At 33.8% G+C, this 22,290-nt stretch overlaps 1 protein-coding gene across 2 annotated transcripts in view; it reads left to right on the top strand.

Annotated features, from left to right (window-relative positions):
• Window positions 1-22,290, top strand: part of mdga2a (MAM domain containing glycosylphosphatidylinositol anchor 2a) — a 388,587-nt gene that overhangs the window by 115,832 nt on the left and 250,465 nt on the right. For both annotated transcript variants that reach the window (XM_073827152.1, XM_073827153.1), the window contains exons 4-6: window positions 3,797-3,993; window positions 9,167-9,299; window positions 14,385-14,654. In XM_073827152.1, coding sequence (XP_073683253.1) covers window positions 3,797-3,993; window positions 9,167-9,299; window positions 14,385-14,654 — 600 coding nt within the window. The remainder of the gene's footprint in view (window positions 1-3,796; window positions 3,994-9,166; window positions 9,300-14,384; window positions 14,655-22,290) is intronic.

Raw genomic sequence — 22,290 nt, 5'->3', positions numbered from 1 at the left:
TCTTTTCCTCGCTTTCCATCACTTTTAAAAAGCTTAAAAGCATCGTGCGCATTTTACTTTCACTTTCACCATGAGTAAGTTGAACCATTGCGTCCCTAGTATATAGTACAGGTACTTACTGTTAACCTATTAACATTTCTTTTTCAGTAGTGTTTTTACAATACTTTACTGTTAAAATTACGCTCATTCTTTACAGTGTATTCAAATAAAAAACACCTCTTTTGAATTAAAATAATATTTCACAATAAGACAGTTTTGACTGTATTTTTTTGTCAAATGCAGGCATCCCTTAAGCATAAGAGACTTCTTTCAAAAACATAAAAAAATCTTTCCAACCGCAAACTTAAAATATATCAAAGAATACATTGAGATGTCTCATCACACTAGTGATTTATGGAAACCATTAACTCTGCCTATGTTTCATTACCACTTTATGTTTGAAATGAATTACCCCTGATATGGTCGGACTTGCAATATCTAGGCTATAATGGAGCATGTGTTATTTCATGTATTTCTCGTCTAGCACATTCTTAGATCATCAAAAGCTAGACAGTCAGATTTTTTTATGTGACTCATCATAAGAGCATATCTCATTTAGGTCTCTTTCAAAGACTTTAGCACTCACACACGTCATCATTTTAAGTCCGTGAGAACTTTTATTTTCTTCGAGATGCCACATGGCCTCATTATCGGCTCTTGAAGTCCTGGCAACCATAGACTTTGTTAAAATCAAATTCGTGCCTTTGAATAGGTGACGAAACGTGTAAAATGAGAGGTTTAATGAATGAGTGAAATGAAAATGAGGATTACTCTTCAAAGAGACATCAGTGTCAGCAAGCCAACTCCCGAATTTTTCTGAGTTTCAAAGGTTTACTCCTCTGCTATCGGAACCATCAAAAGCTATCACGACCTGTCAAAAAAGGAGTTGTGTGTTGCTTCTGTTCCCTACAGACACGAAGGAGCCATAGATGTTGTAAAGTGATTTACGGTAGCACAGAGAGATGAATAGGAGGAGCGATGGACGATGGCAGGCAGCATTGCCGTGGGGAGACAATGAGGAGCAAGTCATTACCCTTGAATTAGAGAACAGGCCTCAGCTTGTCATTTTTATTCCAGCTTCATGGTGGACTATTCGCTGGTGGGCACTCGCTTTTATCGATCAGAGACATGCTACTCCTGATGCAGTGATCAAAGCCTAGACACATGTCATTGATAAAGAACAGCCAACACACTGCCGATAAACAACTGAGTGCTTCGATTTGGAGTGCCCGCGTTGTCTCTAAGTGTGGCAGCACTCACTAGTCATTAGTTTAAAGCTCTCAGGATAGACAGTAGCGATATTGATTGCATTCAGGTTTAGATTTGTCTTAAAGTGCTTGTGATTATGTTGTGAATATGTCAGTGACCTTACTCACCCCAAAATGACAATTTTCTCTCATCATTTTCTCCAAACCTATGACTTCATGTTTTGTGAACATAAAAAGTTTAAGTTTAAGTGTTAAAAATATAAAAATCCTGCCAATGCTGTCTGTCAAATAGTTATCGAGCAGGTTGATTAATGCTTTGAGACAGGAGAAAGAAAGATGTTGAAAGGCATGGTTTATTGATAGCTGAGTGTCACATGGAGAGTAAAAGCACATGGCTTTTCATTCAAGCACTCTGTGATAATTATTGTGGCTCTTGAAAAATATTACGCTTGTAAAAATACTCACGATTCAAGTGCCAAAATACAGGCGCCCGAGTGGTCCGTCATTTTAGACATTATGTTCGCTGTTAACGCTTGTATGTTTTTGCACCCACTTACTGCTGCCTTCAAAGTGTTTAAATGTATTTTTCTTTTAAGCTTAAATTTAACAATTTTTCCAAATGGAACTAAAATATTAAAATCCTATCGCAAGGCAATGCTTTCGTCAGAATATTTTGTACAGATTAGATGAAAATGAAGAGATGAATACTGTCTGGATCTTTAAAAACAAATACAAAGATTTCAGATAACATTTTGCAGTGTGATTCAATGTGTTAAGCGTAGTTAATGAAGGATCAAACGATAAACAAGGTTTTTTACAGTATTTATTAATGCAGATTATTATTAATTATTTATACCATTTACAATGAAAGTTTGCTCATAATACATCAAATGTTAATTCACGAGTTCACACTTACATATAATAAACTGGGAATGGGTTATGCGTATTTGGCGAGCTGTCCGATGGAAGGGCTCCGAGCTCGGAATTTTGGCCCGAACTCAGAACCCCCCCCCCCACCCCCCGGGGCGGAGGGATGCTAAAAATCTGTCAAGGAACAGAGGTGAGGCTGCGGTATAAACACGTCTGTTAATTAGGTTGATTGCTGATTGCGCTCCTCATGTTCATTGTTAATTATCTGAACGTGCTCCTCCCGAACTTTGTTAATAAAAACATCATTTCATACATTAATAAATGATTATATATGTGACCCTGGACCACAAAAGCAATCAAAAGTTTTTTTAATTAACATTTATACATAATTTGAAAGCTAAATAAATAAGATTTTCATTGATGTATGGTTTGTTAGGACAAAACAATATTTTTGGTTGATATACACCTATTTGAAAAAATGGAATCTGAAAATGGGAAAAACTCAAAGCATTGAGAAAATTGCTTTTAAAGTTGTGCAAATTAAGTCCTTAGCAATGCATATTACTAATCAAAAATTAAGTTTTGATATATTTACGGTAGGAAATTTACAAAATATCATGATCTTTACTTAATACAGTGCCTTGCAAAAGTATTCATACCCCTTAATTTTTTTTCCCCAGAAAAGGGTATGAATACTTATGCAATGGGATCTTTTCAGTTTTTTATTTTTGAAAAAAAAAAAAAAAAGTAATTTAAAGTAGTTCAACATAACAAAATGTGAAAAAAATGAAGGGGTATGAATAATAATTTCGCAAGGCACTGTATCCTAATGATTTTTGTCATAACAGAAAAATTTAGCATTTTAACCCATGCAATGTTGCTGCAAATATACCTGTGCTACTTAAGACTGATTTTGTGGTCCAGGGTCACATACAGAATTTAATACATGCTTGATGTTGGTTAATAATGTACTTTTCATTGATATTTGTTATACGTTAGATATTGCTTGAACTAATGTTAACGTAAAGAACCTTATTGTAGAGTGTTACCAGATTGCATTTGATCTCAGAAACATCCATTTTAACGGGTGTTTAATGGGTTAGGTTGGTGTTAAATGAGTTAAAAATGTAGAAAGTAATTTATGTCTATCTTGGACCGTAATAAATAGGCTACTATATGAATTGCGCTCCAGTAAATTTCAATTCTTTTATGGGCTTCTTCTTAATTTAGGTCGTTTTTGGCTCATTAAGCAATTCGACAAATTATGCCTTCAATCTCTGAGCAGCTTGGAAGGAAACGGGGAAAAGTCAGCTATATCACACTATAATGTTGGAATTATTCCACATTTAGAGGTATATTTAGCAACTACGTTAACAGTGGCATACAACTCTTCCTGGTGTCTGTAACACTGTCACATATGCATTTGAATTGAGCTTAGGACTTTTTTGAATTGGGGCATGAATATTAATGCATGTAGTGGGGCATAAATAAACCTAAATATGGTTGTTTTTGTTTACCTGTAACCTAGATTTCTGTTTATTTACATTGTCATTTCCATACTATGGTTCTAGATAGCTATTGCTATATATCAACATCTCCTCAGAAGTCTCATGGCCATTTTTCAGGGCAATTTGAGCAGTGTTGAATCAGCGTGACCGACCCATCCGTTTACATTTCAGATTTAGATGACCCCATCGTGACGGTCCATCAGAGTATAGGAGAGGCAAAGGAGCAGTTCTACTATGAGAGGACAGTGTTCCTGCGGTGTGCTGCCAATTCAAACCCTCCGGTGCGGTACAGCTGGAGACGGGGCAGAGAGTTCCTGTCTCAAGGTTCAGACAAGGGTGTGGAGATCTATGAGCCGTTCTTCACACAGGTAAGACGTCAGCTCAGATGTACCATATTCAAAGCAATATTGTGAATTTATGGTATATGTGTACATATACACTACCATTTAAAATGTCAGTAAGATTTTGGTTTTATTTCCAGCAAGGATGCATTAAAGTAATCAAAAGTGACAGAAATGCATAATGTTTAAAAATAGATTTTTTTATATTACTTTCTATTCATTATTATTTTCCACAAAAATTAACAGTTTTCAATATTGAACATAACAATAAATGTTTATTGAGCAGCAAATCATTTCTGAAGGATCATGTGAGACTGAAGACTGTGTAATGGCTGCTTATAATTATAATTAAGCTTTGCAAATATAGAAAAAAAAAATCTATTTTAAAATATAGTAAAATAGAAATCATTAAATAAATAATGAACAAAAGTCATCTTTTAAAAGCATAATAAAATCTCACAGACTCCAGCCTTTTGAACAAGAAAATACAGTTAAAGTCAAAAGTTTACATACACCTTGCAGAATCTGCGAATTGATAATTATTTTACCAAAATAAGAGGATCATACAAAATGCATGTTATTTTTTAGTACTGACCTGAATAAGATATTTCACAGAAAAGATGTTTATAAATTTATGTTTATAAGAGAAAATAATAGTTGAATTTATAAAAAAAAAAAAAAACCCTGTTCGAAAGTTTTCATACTCTTGATTCTTAATACTGTGCTGTTACCTGAATAATCCAAAGCTGTTTTTTGTCTTGATTTTTGTTAAGTGATAGTTGTTCATGAGTCCCTTGTTTGTCCTGAACAATTAAACTGCCTGCTGCTCTTCAGAGAAATTTTTCAGGTCCCACACATTTTTTTTCAGCATTTTTTGTGTATTTAAACCCTTTCCAACAAACATTCTGTGACTTTGAGAGCCATAATTTTTACACTAAGGGTAGTTGAGGAGCTCATATGTAACTATGACAGAAGGTTCAAACACTCATTGATGCTTAAGAAGAAAAACGATGCATGCACTTTTTAAATTTGAAGGTCAGGGTAAATTGTACTTATTTTGACTTCTGGGAAACATGTATCTTCTGTAGCTTCTGAAGGGCAGTACTAAATGAAAAAATATGACATTTAGGCAAAATAAGAAAAAATGTACACCTCTTCATTCTATTTAAAAGTTTATACCCTTGGAAGCACCAGTGAGCATTTGAACCTTCTGTAATAGTTGCATATGAGTTCCTCGGTTGTCCTCAGTGTGAAAAGATGGCTCTCAGAATCGTACAGTCATTGTTGGAAAAGGTTAAAATATACAAAAAATGCTGGAAAAAAAAAACACATTTGTGGGACCTGAAGAATTTTTCTGCAAAACAGCAAGCAGTTTAACTGTTCAGGACAAACAAGGGACTGAAGAAAAAAAACAACAACTGTGGATCTTTCAGGTTACAACACAGTATTAAGAATCAAGTGTATGTAAACTTTTGAACGGGGTCATTTTTATAAATTCAACAAGAGATCTTGTATGTGAAATATCTTATTCAGGTCAGTACTAAATAAAAAATAACATGCATTTTGTATGATCCCTCTTTTTTATTAAAATAATTAACATTTTGCAGATTCTGCAAGGTGTATGTAAGCTTTTGACTTCAACTGTAACTGTATCAAGAGCGTTAATAATGGTTAATATTAGCTAGAAGTGGGCAGTATGACTAAAGTTGAAGAGAGATTAAATATATGACATCAGTACAAAAGCTTTACATCATGTCATACTTGAGGGAAAAAATAATTTAATAATAAATTAAATTAAGTTACATTAAATTAAATTAAATTAAATTAAATACTTATTATAAAACAAATACAACCTACTTTAAATTCTGGTTAGATTAGCTATGTTTGAGGCCATTGTAAAATAGCTGTAAAATATAGACCATGGTGTTTGCAAACTGAAAATGACAGTTTTCAAGTAGCAGTCTATGGAAGCCATGGAATGAAAGAATAAAAAAGGTACATTTGAATTTATATTTTAAAATTCTGACTTTACTCTTGCAATTCCTAGAATATATCTCACAATTCTGATTTAAAAAAACAACAACTCATCATTCTCTTTTCTATTTTCCACAGAATGATGAGTTTATATCCCACACTTCTTGCTTTTTTTCCTCAGAATTGGCAAACTCACTATTGTTGAGTTAAGTCAAGTTATAAAGTCAGAACTAGGAGATATAAACTTTTTTTTGTAAAAAAAAAACAGTCAGAATTGAAAGATAAAATAGGTAATTGTAAATGTAGGGCTAATACAATATGTCCACTATGAACTGGATATGTAAATATTATGTAGACCTATTGTTTAAATCAAATTTATGCTTTAAAAGTAGAGTAATCATAGCAGGTTTCATCCATAGACTGTATGTTTAAACATCTGCGTTTAGCTTCAAATGGCATCTTTGATGACAGTATTCTATAAAATGATTTGCATTCCGATTCTGACATCCAAAGGCACAACAATACAGTTTTTTCCTCTTATTCTAGTGTTTTTCTTACCAGCGTTTGCAGCGTGCACAGCTGCAAGTGACTTTACTGTGACGTCTACTCCAAAGTGGTCCACAGTGTGCATCAGTATTGACATTTAACGCTATAAGAGAGAACTTGAAAGCCTGAGTTGCTTGAAAACATTTGATGAACTTAATTGCTCCAGCTTGAAAGATGCTACGGCTATAAGCAGATAAAAGGAGAGAGCATCAGTTTGACATTGTGAGTGTTATCTGGTCTAGAAGGACGCACATCATCTGACAGTTTAAAAAAAAAAAAAAAGCTGCTTTCAAAACACAGCTTTGTCCCATCCGATATGGCACAGTGATTGGCTCAGAGTAGATCCATCCTGGTAATTAGTCATAAGACACAGGGTATTTCAAGACCTGTTTCGCTCTTCTTATTCCCTACGGAGAATCAATCACGCAACATTAGTCTGTGCACTTAAAGGAGATTCTGCATGTTATTTTCAATAGAGCCTTCTTTATCTTTCAGCCTCTTCAGAACTATGAATATGAAACTAATGCACTGCAGCTTTCTGTCAATGTCTCAGGTTAGAAAGCAGATCAAAAGCTAAGTATCTTCAGAAGGTTTTGGTATCAAGTGGTGCCACTATTTTTAACTGATGGACTTTAAATGCTTATCTTTGTAGAAATTGACCTCGTATGAAGATGATACAAAAATAAGCTACTTATTATTAGATAAAAAGACGCTTGTGCATGTAATCAACTGGTTCTTAACTGGTTTGGCTTCAGAATATAAGCTTATTTATTTGCCATCCTATCTATGCGCCATTATATGGTTAGTTGCATTTAAGTATTTGTGTTTAGCATTGTTTTCCAGGCTGTTTGCGATCAGTATAGACCTGTGACAGTTTGTTGGGTCACTAACTACCAATTACACACCAATGCTGTATTGTTAAATGAAACAGCATTTGTCTCCCCCTCTGTCCTTTGGCTTGTTGGATGTGTTCAGAATAGTGTTTTATGTATAGAGAAGATCAGGCTCTGATTTTTGAGCAGTGATAGTAAGTGTTTATTTTATTTTATTTTAGAACCACACAATAACAAATTTAATTAATTATTTAAAAGACAGGTTTTTACTTAAGGATCTAAGATCAATGATCCTAGAGTTACTTTTATACAGCAAAACAAGTTGTATATACTCACTAAAATGGAATAAACTTAACTGATTTATTATTTTATTTTATTTTATTTTATATTTATTTTAAAACCACTCAATAAAAAATCTAATTAATTAATTTAAAAAAGGTTTTTACTTAGGGATCTAAGATCAATAATCTTATACTTTTATACAGCAAAATAAGTTGTATATACTCACTAAAATGGAATAAAAACTGATTTATTTTATTTTATTTTATATTTATTTTAGAACCACTCAATAAAAAAATTAATTCATTAATTTAAAAGAAGGTTTTTACTTAAGGATCTAAGATCAATAATCTTATACTTTTATACAGAAAAACAAGTTGTATATACTCACTAACTAATTTTTTATTTTATTTTATATTATTTTATATTATTTTAGAACCACACAATAAAAAAATCTAGTTATGTAATTAAAAAAAGGTTTTAACTTAAGGATCTAAGATCAATAATCCTAGAGTTACTTTTATACAGCAAAACTGTATATATAAAGTTGTATATACTAACTAAAATGGAATAAACTTAACCGATTTATTATTTTATTTTATTTTATTTTATTTTATTTTATTTTATTTTATTTTATTTTATTTTATTTTATTTTATTTTATTTTATTTTATTTTATTTTATTTTATTTTATTTTATTTTATTTTAGAACCACACAATAAATAAATAAATAAATATTTAAAAAATAATGTTTTTTACTTAAGGATCTAAGATCAATAATCATGAATTTAAATTAAACTGAAGATTAAAATTATACAGTACAGCATTCCTAATTTGTCTAAATTGTTTATGAGTTTGCTAAGCAAACTGAAAAGGTCATATTGCGTTACTTTTATACAGCAAAACAAGTTGTATATACTCACTAAAATGGGATAAACTTAACCTATTTTATTTTGTTATAGAACCACACAATAAAAAATAAATCAATACATTTTTAAAATACCATTTTTACTTAAGGATCTAAGATCAATAATCCTGCATTTTAAATTAAACCAAAGATTAAAATTCTACAGTATTCCTAATTTGTCTAAATTCTTTATTAGTTTGCCAAGCAAACTGAAATGGTTATAAAGAGTGACTTTTATACAGCCAAACAAGGTATATAAAATTACTGAAATGGAATAAACTTAACCGAAAACACAAATCACTCTAATAGTGCTGAAATATCTGTGAATTCTGAATAACAAGTCCTTTGGGAACAAAAAAAATTAAAGTGCATCATTAGTGATCAAACTGAGCATGTTTAACAGCCTTAGTTGGACCTTTACCAACAAATGTAAAAATTAACAGCAAGTAAGTTCTTGATGTTTAATATTTCAAACTGATCATACTTAATGACCTAAAAGTTGACTTTATTTAATTGTGTATGTAATTTGAACTTTTTCTACACTCAGTAGTTTAATCAACCTAATACAGTTTGTCTGACAAAATGAAAGCTGGAATTTCAATTTAATATTAATAGAATATTTAAATGTCATGCTTTAAATAATGTCGTCTGCTTGGGTTGCAGGGGGAGACCAAGATCCTGAAGCTGAAGAACCTGCGTCCTCAGGACTACGCTAACTACACATGCACTGCCTCTGTCCGCAGTGTCTGTGGCATCCCCGACAAGAGTGTGCTATTCCGGCTCACCAACAAAACCGGTAAGAGTGATACCAATGCCTTCTCCTCATGCACAACATTGTATGTGCTATATATGAGCCATCCAACAAGTAAGAAACTACATGCGATCAGCACCACAGAAGCAACTCTCAAAAGGAAGTGCCCTGAGGCTCTTGTCACCACAAGTGCTGTGTGGTCTGATAATCAGCGAGCTGTGAGTGCTGCATGTGTTATTGAGTATGTTACGCCTGTTACATTTAGAGGCCTGCTGCTACTTTTCTCCTCCTTCGTCGGTTGATGGCTGAAGAAACCGCCCCGGGCTGATGTTTCCACCACTGGCCTTGCAGTTAATTCAGTCCATGGCAAAACCATATTCTTAAGGAAATGGCCCTGCGGGTCCCTGTGCTCCTTATCTGTCTCGGTGGGCTTCACATGCTACTGCGGCGAAGACCTGACCTTTACGGAATCCATTAAAGAATGAACAGAGTCGGCAGACCTTTCCCTCCGGCCATCTCTGTTTCTCTATCTTCCTCTCTCACTCCGCTACCCCTCCCACCCCGCTCATTTTCTTGCGCTATCCTTCTTTCTCACTTCTTTTCTGTCTCCCAGCGCATTTCTGGCAACACTGATGATGATGATGATGATCACGGCACAATCCCAGGGACTGACTGATTGCTTTGCCAACTTTAAGGCCCTTGCATCACAGCATGCCAGTGTGCTCATGGGAGCAGGCCTTGATTATATAGATTAGATGGTCACCTATTGCATTACGGGACCAAGTAAATGAATCCCTTTGGGTGATAATTGTAAACACACTTTTAAAGTATAAACACATTAGCGTAATAAGGTAAACCACCGTAATTGTCATCAAGCTGTGACGGTATGTGAACTTTGTGTATATTTGCTGTAATTACTCACTTGAAGTTGGTCATGCACCTGGTATTGGTTGTAAACAAGCGTTTAAACCATTCCGGTTCCTTAAAAGTCGCATCACATCACTGAATTAATATTCATGAGTCAAGCTGTTAAGTTTTATGTGTCTTCTTCCTTCAATGTTTTGAAGGATTTAAAAGATATTCCACCCAAGAATGACTTTTTTGAACACAAACTGAAAATTTTGGAAAAAAAAAACAATCCTTTTACGTGAGTCCATAAAATGCAACTGGACAGATTCCTCAAAGTTGACACTTTAAAAGCCATGCAAAACAAACCATGGTAATCCAAACAACCCCAGTTGTTGAATCAATGTTTTCCCAAGTGAAATGATAGCTGTGTGTGAGAAAAATACTAATATGTTAAACTTTTCAAGCTGCAAATATATGACTATATAAGTAATTTTATTTCATGGTAATGATATATATCATGATACCACCAGTGTTTCATCCATATATGTCCGCCAAATTTTTACGGATTCTTGTATGTGTTCATGTACCTTAAGTCACTGGTGTCAAAAGTATTCACATTCATTACTCATGTAGAAGTATAGATACTAGGGTTTAAAAAGACTTCATTAACTCAAGCTTTTAACTCAAGTAAAAGTGTAAAAATACTGGTTTCAAAACTACTTAAAGTATAAAAGTAAAAGTATTGTAAAGAAAAAATGCCATTAAGGACAAAAGCTTAGGCCGTGCCACAGGGGCCTATTGTGCACTACCCCACCTCCTCAAAAAAATATTTTTCTAAATGCCACAATTACTATAATGTTATAAAAATGTTAATGTTATAAAATTTGGGATGCACTAGGCTATCCGTTTCAGCCACATATATGCCCATTGAAAATAAATACATTTTAGTACAACATAAATACATTAAAGAACCATATATGTGTACTACTGAGCATTAACATGTGTTTCATGGAGCTGAAGATATGATGACTAGTTGCTGCCTATAAGTATTGTGTTATCACAGCATTGTCAATCATGTTGTCAGTCCCAAACTCTAATTTATTCAAACGTCTCTCTACTGAACTACCTACTGTAGCTTAATTTGCGGAGGATGAAAAGAAAGCACCCGTTTGATAAATGAGCCAGTAGTGGAGAAATAATAACTTTTAAGGTTTTTTTTTTTTTTTTTGAGTAACAACCCCAACACTGGCTATGTCCTTGCTGGAGTGTGACGTGATTTGTGTCATGTGCAGGTGCGATGGATCGCGTACAAACCAATAGGGTGTCGGAATGGTATATGTTTATACTTCTCATCCAACCACAATCAAATTCACTCTATCCAGATGGCGCAATTTATCTGGATAGTTTTTAAGCCGAAATGAAATAGGAGTAAAGAGGCTATTTTTTAAATGTAAGGAGTAGAAAGTACAGATAATTGCGTGAAAATGTAGAAGTAGAAGGAGTAGAAGTAAAAAGTCGTCTGAAAAATAATTCATAGATACCCAAAATTTCTACTTAAGTAAGGTAACAAAGTATTTGTACTTCGTTACTTGATACCTCTGCCCCAAGTATCTGGGTATTTCTGGAAATTTACTGTTCTGTGTGTATTGGCTCAGAATTTTTCCACATACATCCAGCAAAAATTGCACGGGAGTGTACCACAGCCAGATATTACTGGTTACGACCCTTTTCATGCAGTGGTAGTTACTTTTGCTTTAAACAATGTCTTTATTATATCAAAAATGTTGATACCATAGAAATTGTATAGTTCTTGCCACCAGTGTCAATATCACAAAAAATAATACTAGCATAAATTAAAAACAAAAAAACTGGTAACACTTTCTATGAAGCTCCTATTTATAATACATTACAATGGTATTATAAGGCATTATATCAAGGTTATATCATCTCATGAATAATCACAATAACAATTAGAATACTTGAGTATTTAAGGTTATAACTTTTAGGATTATGATTATTTATAACACACAATGGACGGCATATTGAATATAATTTATTTATAATAGACTATATCATATTTCATTTATTTTTTTACATTATATTACGTTTTATTTTGATGGTTTCTCTAGTCTATTGGCTATAAGCAACTCTCCAACTACATGTCAGCTAACACTCCTTAGTAGACTTAGGTTAAGGTTAGGCTAGGTAGAAGGTTCACATACTTGCAAAGTTACTTATAATCAGATTTTCTTTTGGGGAACTGTTAGCATATATTTAGCATGCTACTAATAATAATTACTGCTAGCTGACATGCAGTTGCAGGGTTAATTATCAAAAGCTGTCTAAAGGGTACCATCAAAATCAAACTGATAATACAAATGTGTCATATTGCACTTTCATCTGATCTGATACCTGATCGTATGGCTCCTTGAAAAATATTATTACTATTATTATTACTTATAAGTGGTCTTTGTATGCTTTAAGTAAAGTGACATGAGTAACATGGCAGGATATAAGACGTTATATCTATGAGGAGGTAATCATTCTCTTAAAAGCTATAACCACAAATAAGTAAAAGTTATAGTACATTAAAACTGTTCTTATGAATACTCATGATATGATATAACATATTATAAGGTTTTTTATAATGCATTATGCATTCATTATAATGCCTTAAGAATACCCTTATAATGTATAATAAATATGGGCTTCATAGAAAGTGTTACCGAAAAACTCACTAAAGACAAGTAAACAGTCAGCAATTAAATACAAATAAGAAACTAGGGCAATAGGACAAACACAATTGTTCTACAGTAGAACAAATAAATAATACATGCTACATACATTGTGTAAAGTAATCAAATGTATAAAATCACTGCATATTCTTCACTGTATAACTTAAATACTGTATATATTTCTTCTTATTAAAGTTACAAAAGTGATTTAGTCAAGAGTGAGAGGTTTTCTGTCTTCTGTTGTTTGATTAACAGGAATGACAGACAGCAGGAATATTAGACTGCTGTCACTTTAAGAGCTGCTCAGATCCAATATACTGTTACACATGTGTTTTCTTTCTCAGTTGTTTTCTTTCACTTCAGACCTAAATTACTGTGTTTACAAGGATGCATGCAAAAACAGGCATTTTGACACACGAAAGTGTGTAATTAACCGTTCAAAGCTGATAAATTGGCAAAATAACTGTTCAGTACTCCCGCGTCTTCACGTGCGTGCACCTCTCTGACAGCACTCAAAAAGTCAGACTCTCAGACAGTGCGTGCATATAACACAATTAGTTCTCTTTCGCTGCTGATTGCGTTTTAACGGCTTAAAATCACTTGTTTTTAAAATGCAATGCTTAACAACGCATGTAAACACAACACTAAGTTTGAGCGTGTAACTGCGAAAATCTCTACCGGTGGACAAATTTCTACCAGTTAATCATGTCTACCGGTTTATCGCACATCCCTACTATAAATCTTCATTTCTGACCAGTTGTCATATATGCGCTCACTTAACATGAAGATGGTGGTAATCCATACAACTCCTATTAAAATGATGGTCTTTTTAAAGTGATGCATTACAGTACTGCGTTACTCCCTAAAAAAGTAACTAATTACGTTACTTAGTTACTTTTGATAGAGAGAAATGTGTTATGTTATTTTTGCGGTACTTTTAAGTAATTTTAAGTCAAAGTAAATTCATGTCTGTACAGTAGAAGGTTCAACACTCTCTTCAGCAATAAAAAAACATTGAAGCGCAAATGTTAGTTAATCTAAAGTCCTTTTTGCTTATTAGTATGGTTGAACTGGATCATCAAAGGTCATATTTTGTGCCATATTCTGAGTTTGCATTTCACTGTTTTAATTAATTTAGATGAATACTGAATATGTTTTATTCAGAGTGAGATGAATTAATGCATGTTTACATTTAGTCTAGAACTACAGTAACATCATATTTACACAGTGCATATAATGCCTCTTTACTTCCAATTTCTTTCAACATAGGGGGACAGGAGGCTTGTCAGTCAATAAATGGGAAAACAAAGTAACTGGTGTTACTTATTTGAAAAAGTAACTTGTAAATTAAAAAGTAATGTGTCACTTTACTAGTTACTTGAAAAAAGTAATCTGATTGCGTAACGCACGTTACTTGTAATGCGTTACCCTAACACTGTAATATGTGTGTTCACTTTACGTAAGCGTCAAACATGATGTAAGTGCAGCAGCAAGTATGTCTTTCACATAAGGATGATGAGAGTTACTCTGTCTGTTTTTGTCCTAGCCTCCCCGACTATTAAGCTGCTTGTGGAAGACCCCATTGTGGCCAACCCTGGGCAGACAGTAATCCTGGTGTGCATCATCTCTGGAGGCGAGCCATCCCCGACTCTGACGTGGGTTCGGAACAATGAAGAGCTTCCGAAGAAAAGCATTAACAACAGTGGGACCCTCACAATACCTGCCATCACCACAGAGGATGCTGGTGTTTACAGCTGTGTAGCCAGTAACAACGTGGGTAATCCTGCGAAGAAATCCACCAATATTGTCGTCAGAGGTGAGAAGCGATAGTTTTTGAGAAGTCATACTTTCCCTCTTTAGAAATACGTGCCTCTATATAGATTTCTGCAAAACTGTAAAAATATACCTATATGTAGGAATCACTGCAGTTTCCATTGCTATTGAAATGAACACTAGAGACAGCAACTTTTATTTCTTTTTCGAACAAAGTATGAGTACAGAGTTTTGATTAAAGCCTCATTTTTACAATTACTTGCAGAATATTGTTACGGCTTCAAAACAATTTTAACATCCTGCATAATTTGAAAACTGATACTTTTGAACATTGTCGTCACATATACAGCTTCATATGCATGAGTTTTATAATTCTCTAGGTTTGCTCACACAATAGGTGATGCACTTTGAGTGATAAAGAGCTCTGGTATGAACGCTGTGAAATTACAGTTTGACAAAACAGCCCAAATCCGCATAAGGAAGTTAAAATAGCACGGCTGCATCAACAATTGCGTTTTTATATCACTTTTGCATTTGTTAATACTCTGTTTTAGCACCACTCTCTGGACATTTTACTTTGAAACTGCAGTGAAACGTGCAGTAAGGTATGCAATTACAGTGTTGCAGAAATGTATATAGAGAAACAACTACCAAAAGTTGTTTTGTCTGGATGTTGTTGTTTTGTCTGAAATGTTGTTGAGTTGGATGTTAGAGAAATGGCCTGGAATATAAAGCATGTGTATTAGTATATTTGCTTGAACAACTTAAGTTTGCATCTGGCTTGTCTCTATTCTCATCAGGAATGATCAATATGTTTGCAGTTAGGATTAATGAAAAATGCTAAACTGAAACAAACCACATCACTGTCTTGGACAGTCTTGGGGAAAGCTACTTTTTAAAGTAATGCTTTACAATATTGTGTTACTCCTTAAAAATGAACTAATATGTTACTTTTGCATTACTTTTAAGTAAAAGTAAATTTAAGACTGTACAGTAGAATGCAGGATAAGAAGGTTCAACATTCTTCAGCAATAAAAAAAAAACACTGAAGCACAAATGTTAGTTTATCTAAAATCATTTTTGCTTATTAGTATGGTTGAACTAGATCATCAAAGGTCAACAGCAAAGACATTGGTTTAAAAAATGGAATTAAGTACATAAACGTTGTTTGTGTTTTTTAACATTTTAATTCATTTTGATGAATACTGAATCTTTCTTTCCAAGTGAGATGAATTAATGCATGTTCACATTTAGTCTAGAACTACAGTAACATCATGTTTACACAATGCACACAATGCCTCTTTACTTCCAATTTCTCTCAACATGGGGACAGGAGACTTGTCAGTCAATAAATGGGAAAACAAAGTAACTGGCGTTACTTATTTGAAAAAGTAACTCAGATATTTTCTTGCAAATTAAAAAGTAATGCGTTACTTTACTTGTTACTTTAAAAAAAGTAATCTAATTACGTAACTCACATTACTTGTAATGTGTAACCCCCAACACTGGTCCTGGATGCTACTTGACAAAATGCAAATAGTGTATGTCAGTATTTACACTGGGGTGTAAATAGCATCTAATTTTCTTTACACTCAGTTAATTTGCCTCCACCAATAAGTTCTGCAAGCCTCTCAAGTTAGCTGTCAGCATTTTCCTCTATACCCATTTCCATTTATCAGTGCATAATGAATTACTTAATGATTATCATGGAAGCAGAATGACAGTACATGAAGGTAATAAATATCATGACAATGAATGCAGTGTGCAATTATGAGTAATGACTGACAGTATGCATTGAGAAAGCAATCAAGTTGTGGTTTGAAGCTAATGCGAAAGGACGAAGATGTTGCGACAGCTTACGCATTATTAGAAAACTATTTGTCGAAACTTTCTTGACGGACTCAGCCTTGCTCTAAAATGTCTTATAAAATAGATGGTTTTCCAGCCGGCATCATTACCTAGTGCAATGAATATCCATGAGTTTCACGTATTACATCTAGCCAAAAGAACAGGGTGAAATAGAGAAAAGGATTTGCTTTTTCAGGCATCCATGTGTGTGTGTGTGTGTGTGTGTGTGGAATGCTCTCTGAAGAAGCTTTACTATCCCCGCTTGGAGCAGCTGTTGTAGCTTACTTCACAGTTACTCCTTCTCGAGGCTGATCCCCGGTGTGCACAAAAAGCTGTTTACACATCTGGAGGTCCAGGTTTTAATGCGAATCCCTTACTGTCTGTCAACTCACCGGGTCTGGGGAGCACAGCGAGATTACGCATTTCCATCTAGCCGGGTTTCTGTGCGAGACTGGAGGGTACGATGGGAGTCAGATGTCTTGCCAGTGAGCAGGATCATCTTAGTGAGGTAGACGGCAGAGGGGAAGAGGATCAAACCAAAAAAAGAAATCTGCCAGGTGTAATTCCCCAAGCTCTTCTCACAACAAAGAGCAATAGTTTGGGGTCAGTATCAAAACTTCAGTAACTTCAATTTTGGGATTTTTTTTTTTTGGACAGTCTAATTTCAGAAACCTTCTTAAATCACATTTTACAGTTTGATTGAACTGATGAGTTTGGTTTGAAAGAACGTAATTATTGTGGTGAATGGATCCTTAGAGAATACTTGACAGTTTCATGTCTCTTGTATCACTCTTCTCACATTATAAAATTATTAAACTCAAATAAGTAATCATTCTGTATTTATTTTTATGTTCCATTTAGTTGGTCATTTAATAAGTGAGATAATACTGTCAGCTGGACATTATTGTAAATTATACAACAGTTAGTTCCAGGCCTCTAATTTGATTGGTTGAGCAGCATTCCAAGAGCATTGAAATAACTTTTTCTATCACTCTATTTGGTCAAATTCTCTGCAGATTACATTATTATACCAGTAGGTGGTGTCTAATCGGTTAATTGAGTGTCATTTTAAAGGATTAGTTCAATTCCTGAATTAAAATTTCTTGATAATTTACTCACCACCATGTCATCCAAGATGTTCATATCTTTCTTTCGTCAGTTTTCATATAATAGACTTCAATGGGGATTAAGGTGCTGAAGGTCCAAACTGCAGTTTCAATGTAGCTTTAAATGGCTCTGTGCAATCCCAGCAGAGGAAAAAGGGTCTTATCTAGCAAAATAATCTGACATTTAAAAAAAATACAAATGTATATACTTTTTAACCACAAATCCTTATCTTGCACTAGCTGGAGAGGTCATGTGTGACGAAATTGGAAGTATTGATCCAGTGCTTAGTCAAACTCCATTTACCAAAAAATGTAAAACAACAATGTCGGACGATTTTGAAGTTGGAGGACAAAATTGATGGAGTTTTTCGCATTACCCTACCCGAAGTCGTAGATGCGCATTGCAGAGCTAGTGCAAAACAAGCACTTGTGGTTAAAAAGTAAGTAAATTTGTATTTTTTATAGAAAATGACTGATCATTTGTCTACATAAGACACTTATTCCTCGGCTGAAACCGTGTAGAGCCCTTTAAAACTGCATTGAAACTGCAATTTGGACCTTCAACTCTTTGGCCACCATTAAAGTCTACTATATTGAGAAAAATCCTGGAATATTTTCCTCAAAAATCTTAAAATCTGAAAGATATCAACATTGTGGATGACAAGGGGGTGAGTAAATGATCAGGAAAGTTTTATTCTGGAGTGAACTAGTCATTTGACCATTTGGTCAATGGATTCATTCAAAAATGTTGATTCATTAAGGAATAAAACAAATTATTCTTATCTTTATGAATTAATAATTGAAACACTAAAAAACTGATAAGTTCAAGAATGAAACAAGTGACTTGTCTTGCTGTGAGTGAGTCACTGAATTATTCATTCAGCTAATTGAAAACATTGATTCATTTAGAAATGAAACACGTGACTGATTCAAAAACACTGATTTATTGCAGAGCTAGTGCAAAACAAGCATTTGTGGTTAAAAAGTATGTAAATTTGTGTTTTTTATAGAAAATGACTGATCGTTTGTCTACAAAAGACACTTATTCCTCGGCTGGAATCGTGTAGTGCCCTTTAAAACTGCATTGAAACTACTATTTGGGCCTTCAGCCCATTGGCCACCATTAAAGCCTACTATACTGAGAAAAATCCTGGAATATTTTCCTCAAAAATTTTAATTTCTGAAAGATATCAACATCGTGGATGACATGGGGGTGAGTAAATGATCAGGAAAGTTTTATTCTGGAGTGAACTAGTCCTTTGACCATTTGGTCAATGGATTCATTCAAAAATGTTGATTCATTAAGGAATAAAACAAATTATTCTTATCTTTATAAATGAATAATTGAAATACTAAAAATCTGATTAGTTCAAGAATGAAACAAGTGACTTGTCTTGCTGTGAGTGAGTCACTGAATTATTCATTCAGCTAATTGAAAACATTGATTCATTTAGAAATGAAACGCGTGACTGATTCAGAAACACTGATTCATTCAAGAACTGAAGGCATGCAAGAATTCCGCTGCTGTGTTGGCAAAGCAAAAACAGATAAAGTAACTAGAAAATTTGTGTTTAAAATGCATATTACTGAATATTAACACTGTTCAATGAATTATTGTTTAAAAGCAATATCACACTTGCGGTTTTGCTGCTTTTGTGGTAAATTAGCCTCTTAAACAATTTTCACATTAGAAGGCAGTTGTTTATTGCCTAACAATACCTTCCGAGACACTTTTTGCATTATTCATTCATTGTAATATTAAAATGCTATTATTTTAACATTCATTTCCATTATAAGATTTTGTTTGCTCACACATACTGATTCTCTGGTGGCTCTGTTTTTGTTCCTGATTGCTTTTCTATAATCGCTGTTGCAGAAACAGACAATCCCGAGCCACTAAAGAGGCACTTTTTTGGAGCATTAGACATGCAATTATTTTGTCTGACTGCTTTTCTTTTTTTTTTCTCCTCAAACCTAATGATCCAAAACCCTTATAACACTATCAGAGTATTTTCGATGTATTAATTGACTCTTCCCACAATGCCGTTCACCTTACTTTTGTTCTTTTCTTGATGTATTAGCCACCATCTGCTCATTTTCTACTACATTACATGGACAACATGAATGTCGCAATATCATTGCCCCAACTTTATGGCTCACTTGTGGCCAACCCCGCATTTTCATCCAAGCCGTGTTGGCCATTTAGGTTTTATATGCTTTTCTTATGGATGGAAACAACACTATTGGGCAGAAAATAGCAATGATAGGCCTATTCTCTAGCTCGATAGATAGAGGACGGTTTTATAATATAAGATTGTCAGAGGGGACGTTACAAGCATGAGCTGCGCAGCTTCTTTGCTGCACAGATGGTGGAATCTCATTTGTTGGGCAAAATAAGCAAGGGATTGGAGAGAAAACGATATTACATGGGAGGGTTTGGAAGTTGGGTAATCCCAACACACTCTGCTGGCTGCTTGTACAAAGCTCTATGATAGCAGCTGTACTGGTCATTTGAAATATGACCTTTTCTCCTGCAATGGGAAAAAGAGCATGTGTAGCCAGATGGGGCGGTGGTTGAGGTGAAGGGGTAGAGCTGTTTGCCCAATTGCTGATCAGGGACAACGCTGCATGCTTGAGGATTGATGAAGGTAGAATAGAGGTGATTCTATTACTTTGTTTTGTGCAAAGGATTTTGTGTGTGAAGGATTGAAAAAATACACTCAAAAAATATTTAGGCCTAAGATTTAAAGGGATAGTTCACCCAAAAATTAAAATTACCCCATGATTTATTCAACCTCAAGCCATCATAGGTGTATATGATTTTCTTCTTTTAGACAAATACAATCAGTTATATTAAAACATTTCCTGGCTCTTCCAAGCTTCATAATGGCAGTGAATGGGTGTTGAGATTTTGAAGCAAAATTAAGTGCATCCATCCATCCATCATAAAAAGGTACTCCTCATGGCTCTGTGGGGTTAATCAAAGTGAACTGATGCATTTGTGTAAAAAATATCCATATTAAATTGAATACAATAAAATGCTGCATTACTATAATTGAGCTCAATGAAGCAGTTTTCATCCGAGTAGGCTCTCTCTCTTGCAGCCATAGGACCTGCAAAACTGTGCATTGCTTCATGTTATGTTCTTCTACTAAGCTAAATTCTGACTTATTCATCTCAGCACGTTTTCTTCCAGAAAAGAAAGTTCATTTAAAAGTAGACATTTCTAACTTTCTATACATATATTTCTTTTGTCTGTAAAGTAGGTATTCGCTGAGATTCAGGTTGTTTTATTTAAGAGACTGAGACTGCAGAGAGCGAACCCTGTTTATTTTCTATATTTTATGAAGTTATATATGGTTTATACATTTTAAATATGAAAATTCTTCTTGCAAAACACATTGATTCACCTTAGAAGGCCTTTATTAACCCCCTGGAGCCGTGTGGAGCACTTTTTATGATGGATGAATGCACTTTATTAGACTTCAAAATCTCAACACCCATTCACTGCCATTTTAAAGCTTGGAGGTGCCAGGACATTTGTTACTATAACTCCAATTCTATTCATTTGAAGGAAGAAAGCCATATACACCTTGGATGGCTTGAAGGTGAGAAAATAATGAGGTGATTTTCATTTTTGGGTGAACTATCACTTTAAGATTCCAATTGTGTATAAAATTTTTCTTCTGGATTACACAGTAATAATAATAATACTAACAAACTCAATGTGTCATAAGGGTAATTTTTTTTTATACATCTATCAATTTCCATTGATTTGGCCGAGATACAACTATTTAAAAAATCTGGGATCTGAGTGTGCAAAAAAAAATATTAAGAAATTTGCCTTAAAAGTTGTCTAAATTAAGTTCTTAGCAATGCATATTACTAATCAAAAATAGAGTTTTGATATATTCACATTAGGAAATTTACAAAATATCTTCATAGAACATGATCTTTACTTAATATCCTAATGATTTTTGGCATAAAAGAAAAATCAGTAATTTTGATCCATACAATGTATTTTTGACTATTGCTACAAATATACCCATGCTACTTAAAACTGGTTTTGTGGTCCAGGGTCACATATATAATTTTAACTAACTGAGTCTTTTCTTGTTCTACATAGAGCCATATTTAAACCATGTTCATACTTTTTAACTGTTAAAATATAATTGTTTTCACAATTAACAGACTTGATTCTGTGGAATTTTAATAAATACATTATGATTATTTAACTAAAATCAAATTGATTCAAATAATAATAATGAACAAAGTGTTTCTATTACGTTGAGATCTGTTAACGGTTCTCGCATAGTTATTCTTCCTCCAACGCAGATAGAACATCAAACTAAAATAGTCTGACATTAGCTTACATTATTTAGCAAGAAATATACAGCATGACCAGTGAAGTTGGATTCACGAGTGAATGACTCTATGAACCAGTTTTTCATTATGTGGTATTTAATAAAATAAAGGGAATTCATAAAATATGATGCCTCATTTTTGTTCATAGGCATTTTACATTTATTATTGAAATTACCTCTGCGTTCGCAAAGAGAATTGTGTTTCTATTTTACCAAATACTTTTAGAAATACTACATTTCTCATGATTCCTATCCCTATTTATGATGCATTTGAAGCTTGATTGTAATTGCATGTAAAAAGTCAGTCATACAGGTTTGGAATGACATGAGTTTAAGTAAATGATGACAGATTTGTTTGGTT

This window comes from Garra rufa, chromosome 21 (assembly GCF_049309525.1).
Source record: "Garra rufa chromosome 21, GarRuf1.0, whole genome shotgun sequence".
NCBI lineage: Eukaryota > Metazoa > Chordata > Actinopteri > Cypriniformes > Cyprinidae > Garra > Garra rufa.
The sequence above is the reverse complement of the archived record's forward strand: the minus strand, read 5'-3'. Positions and strand labels throughout refer to the sequence as shown.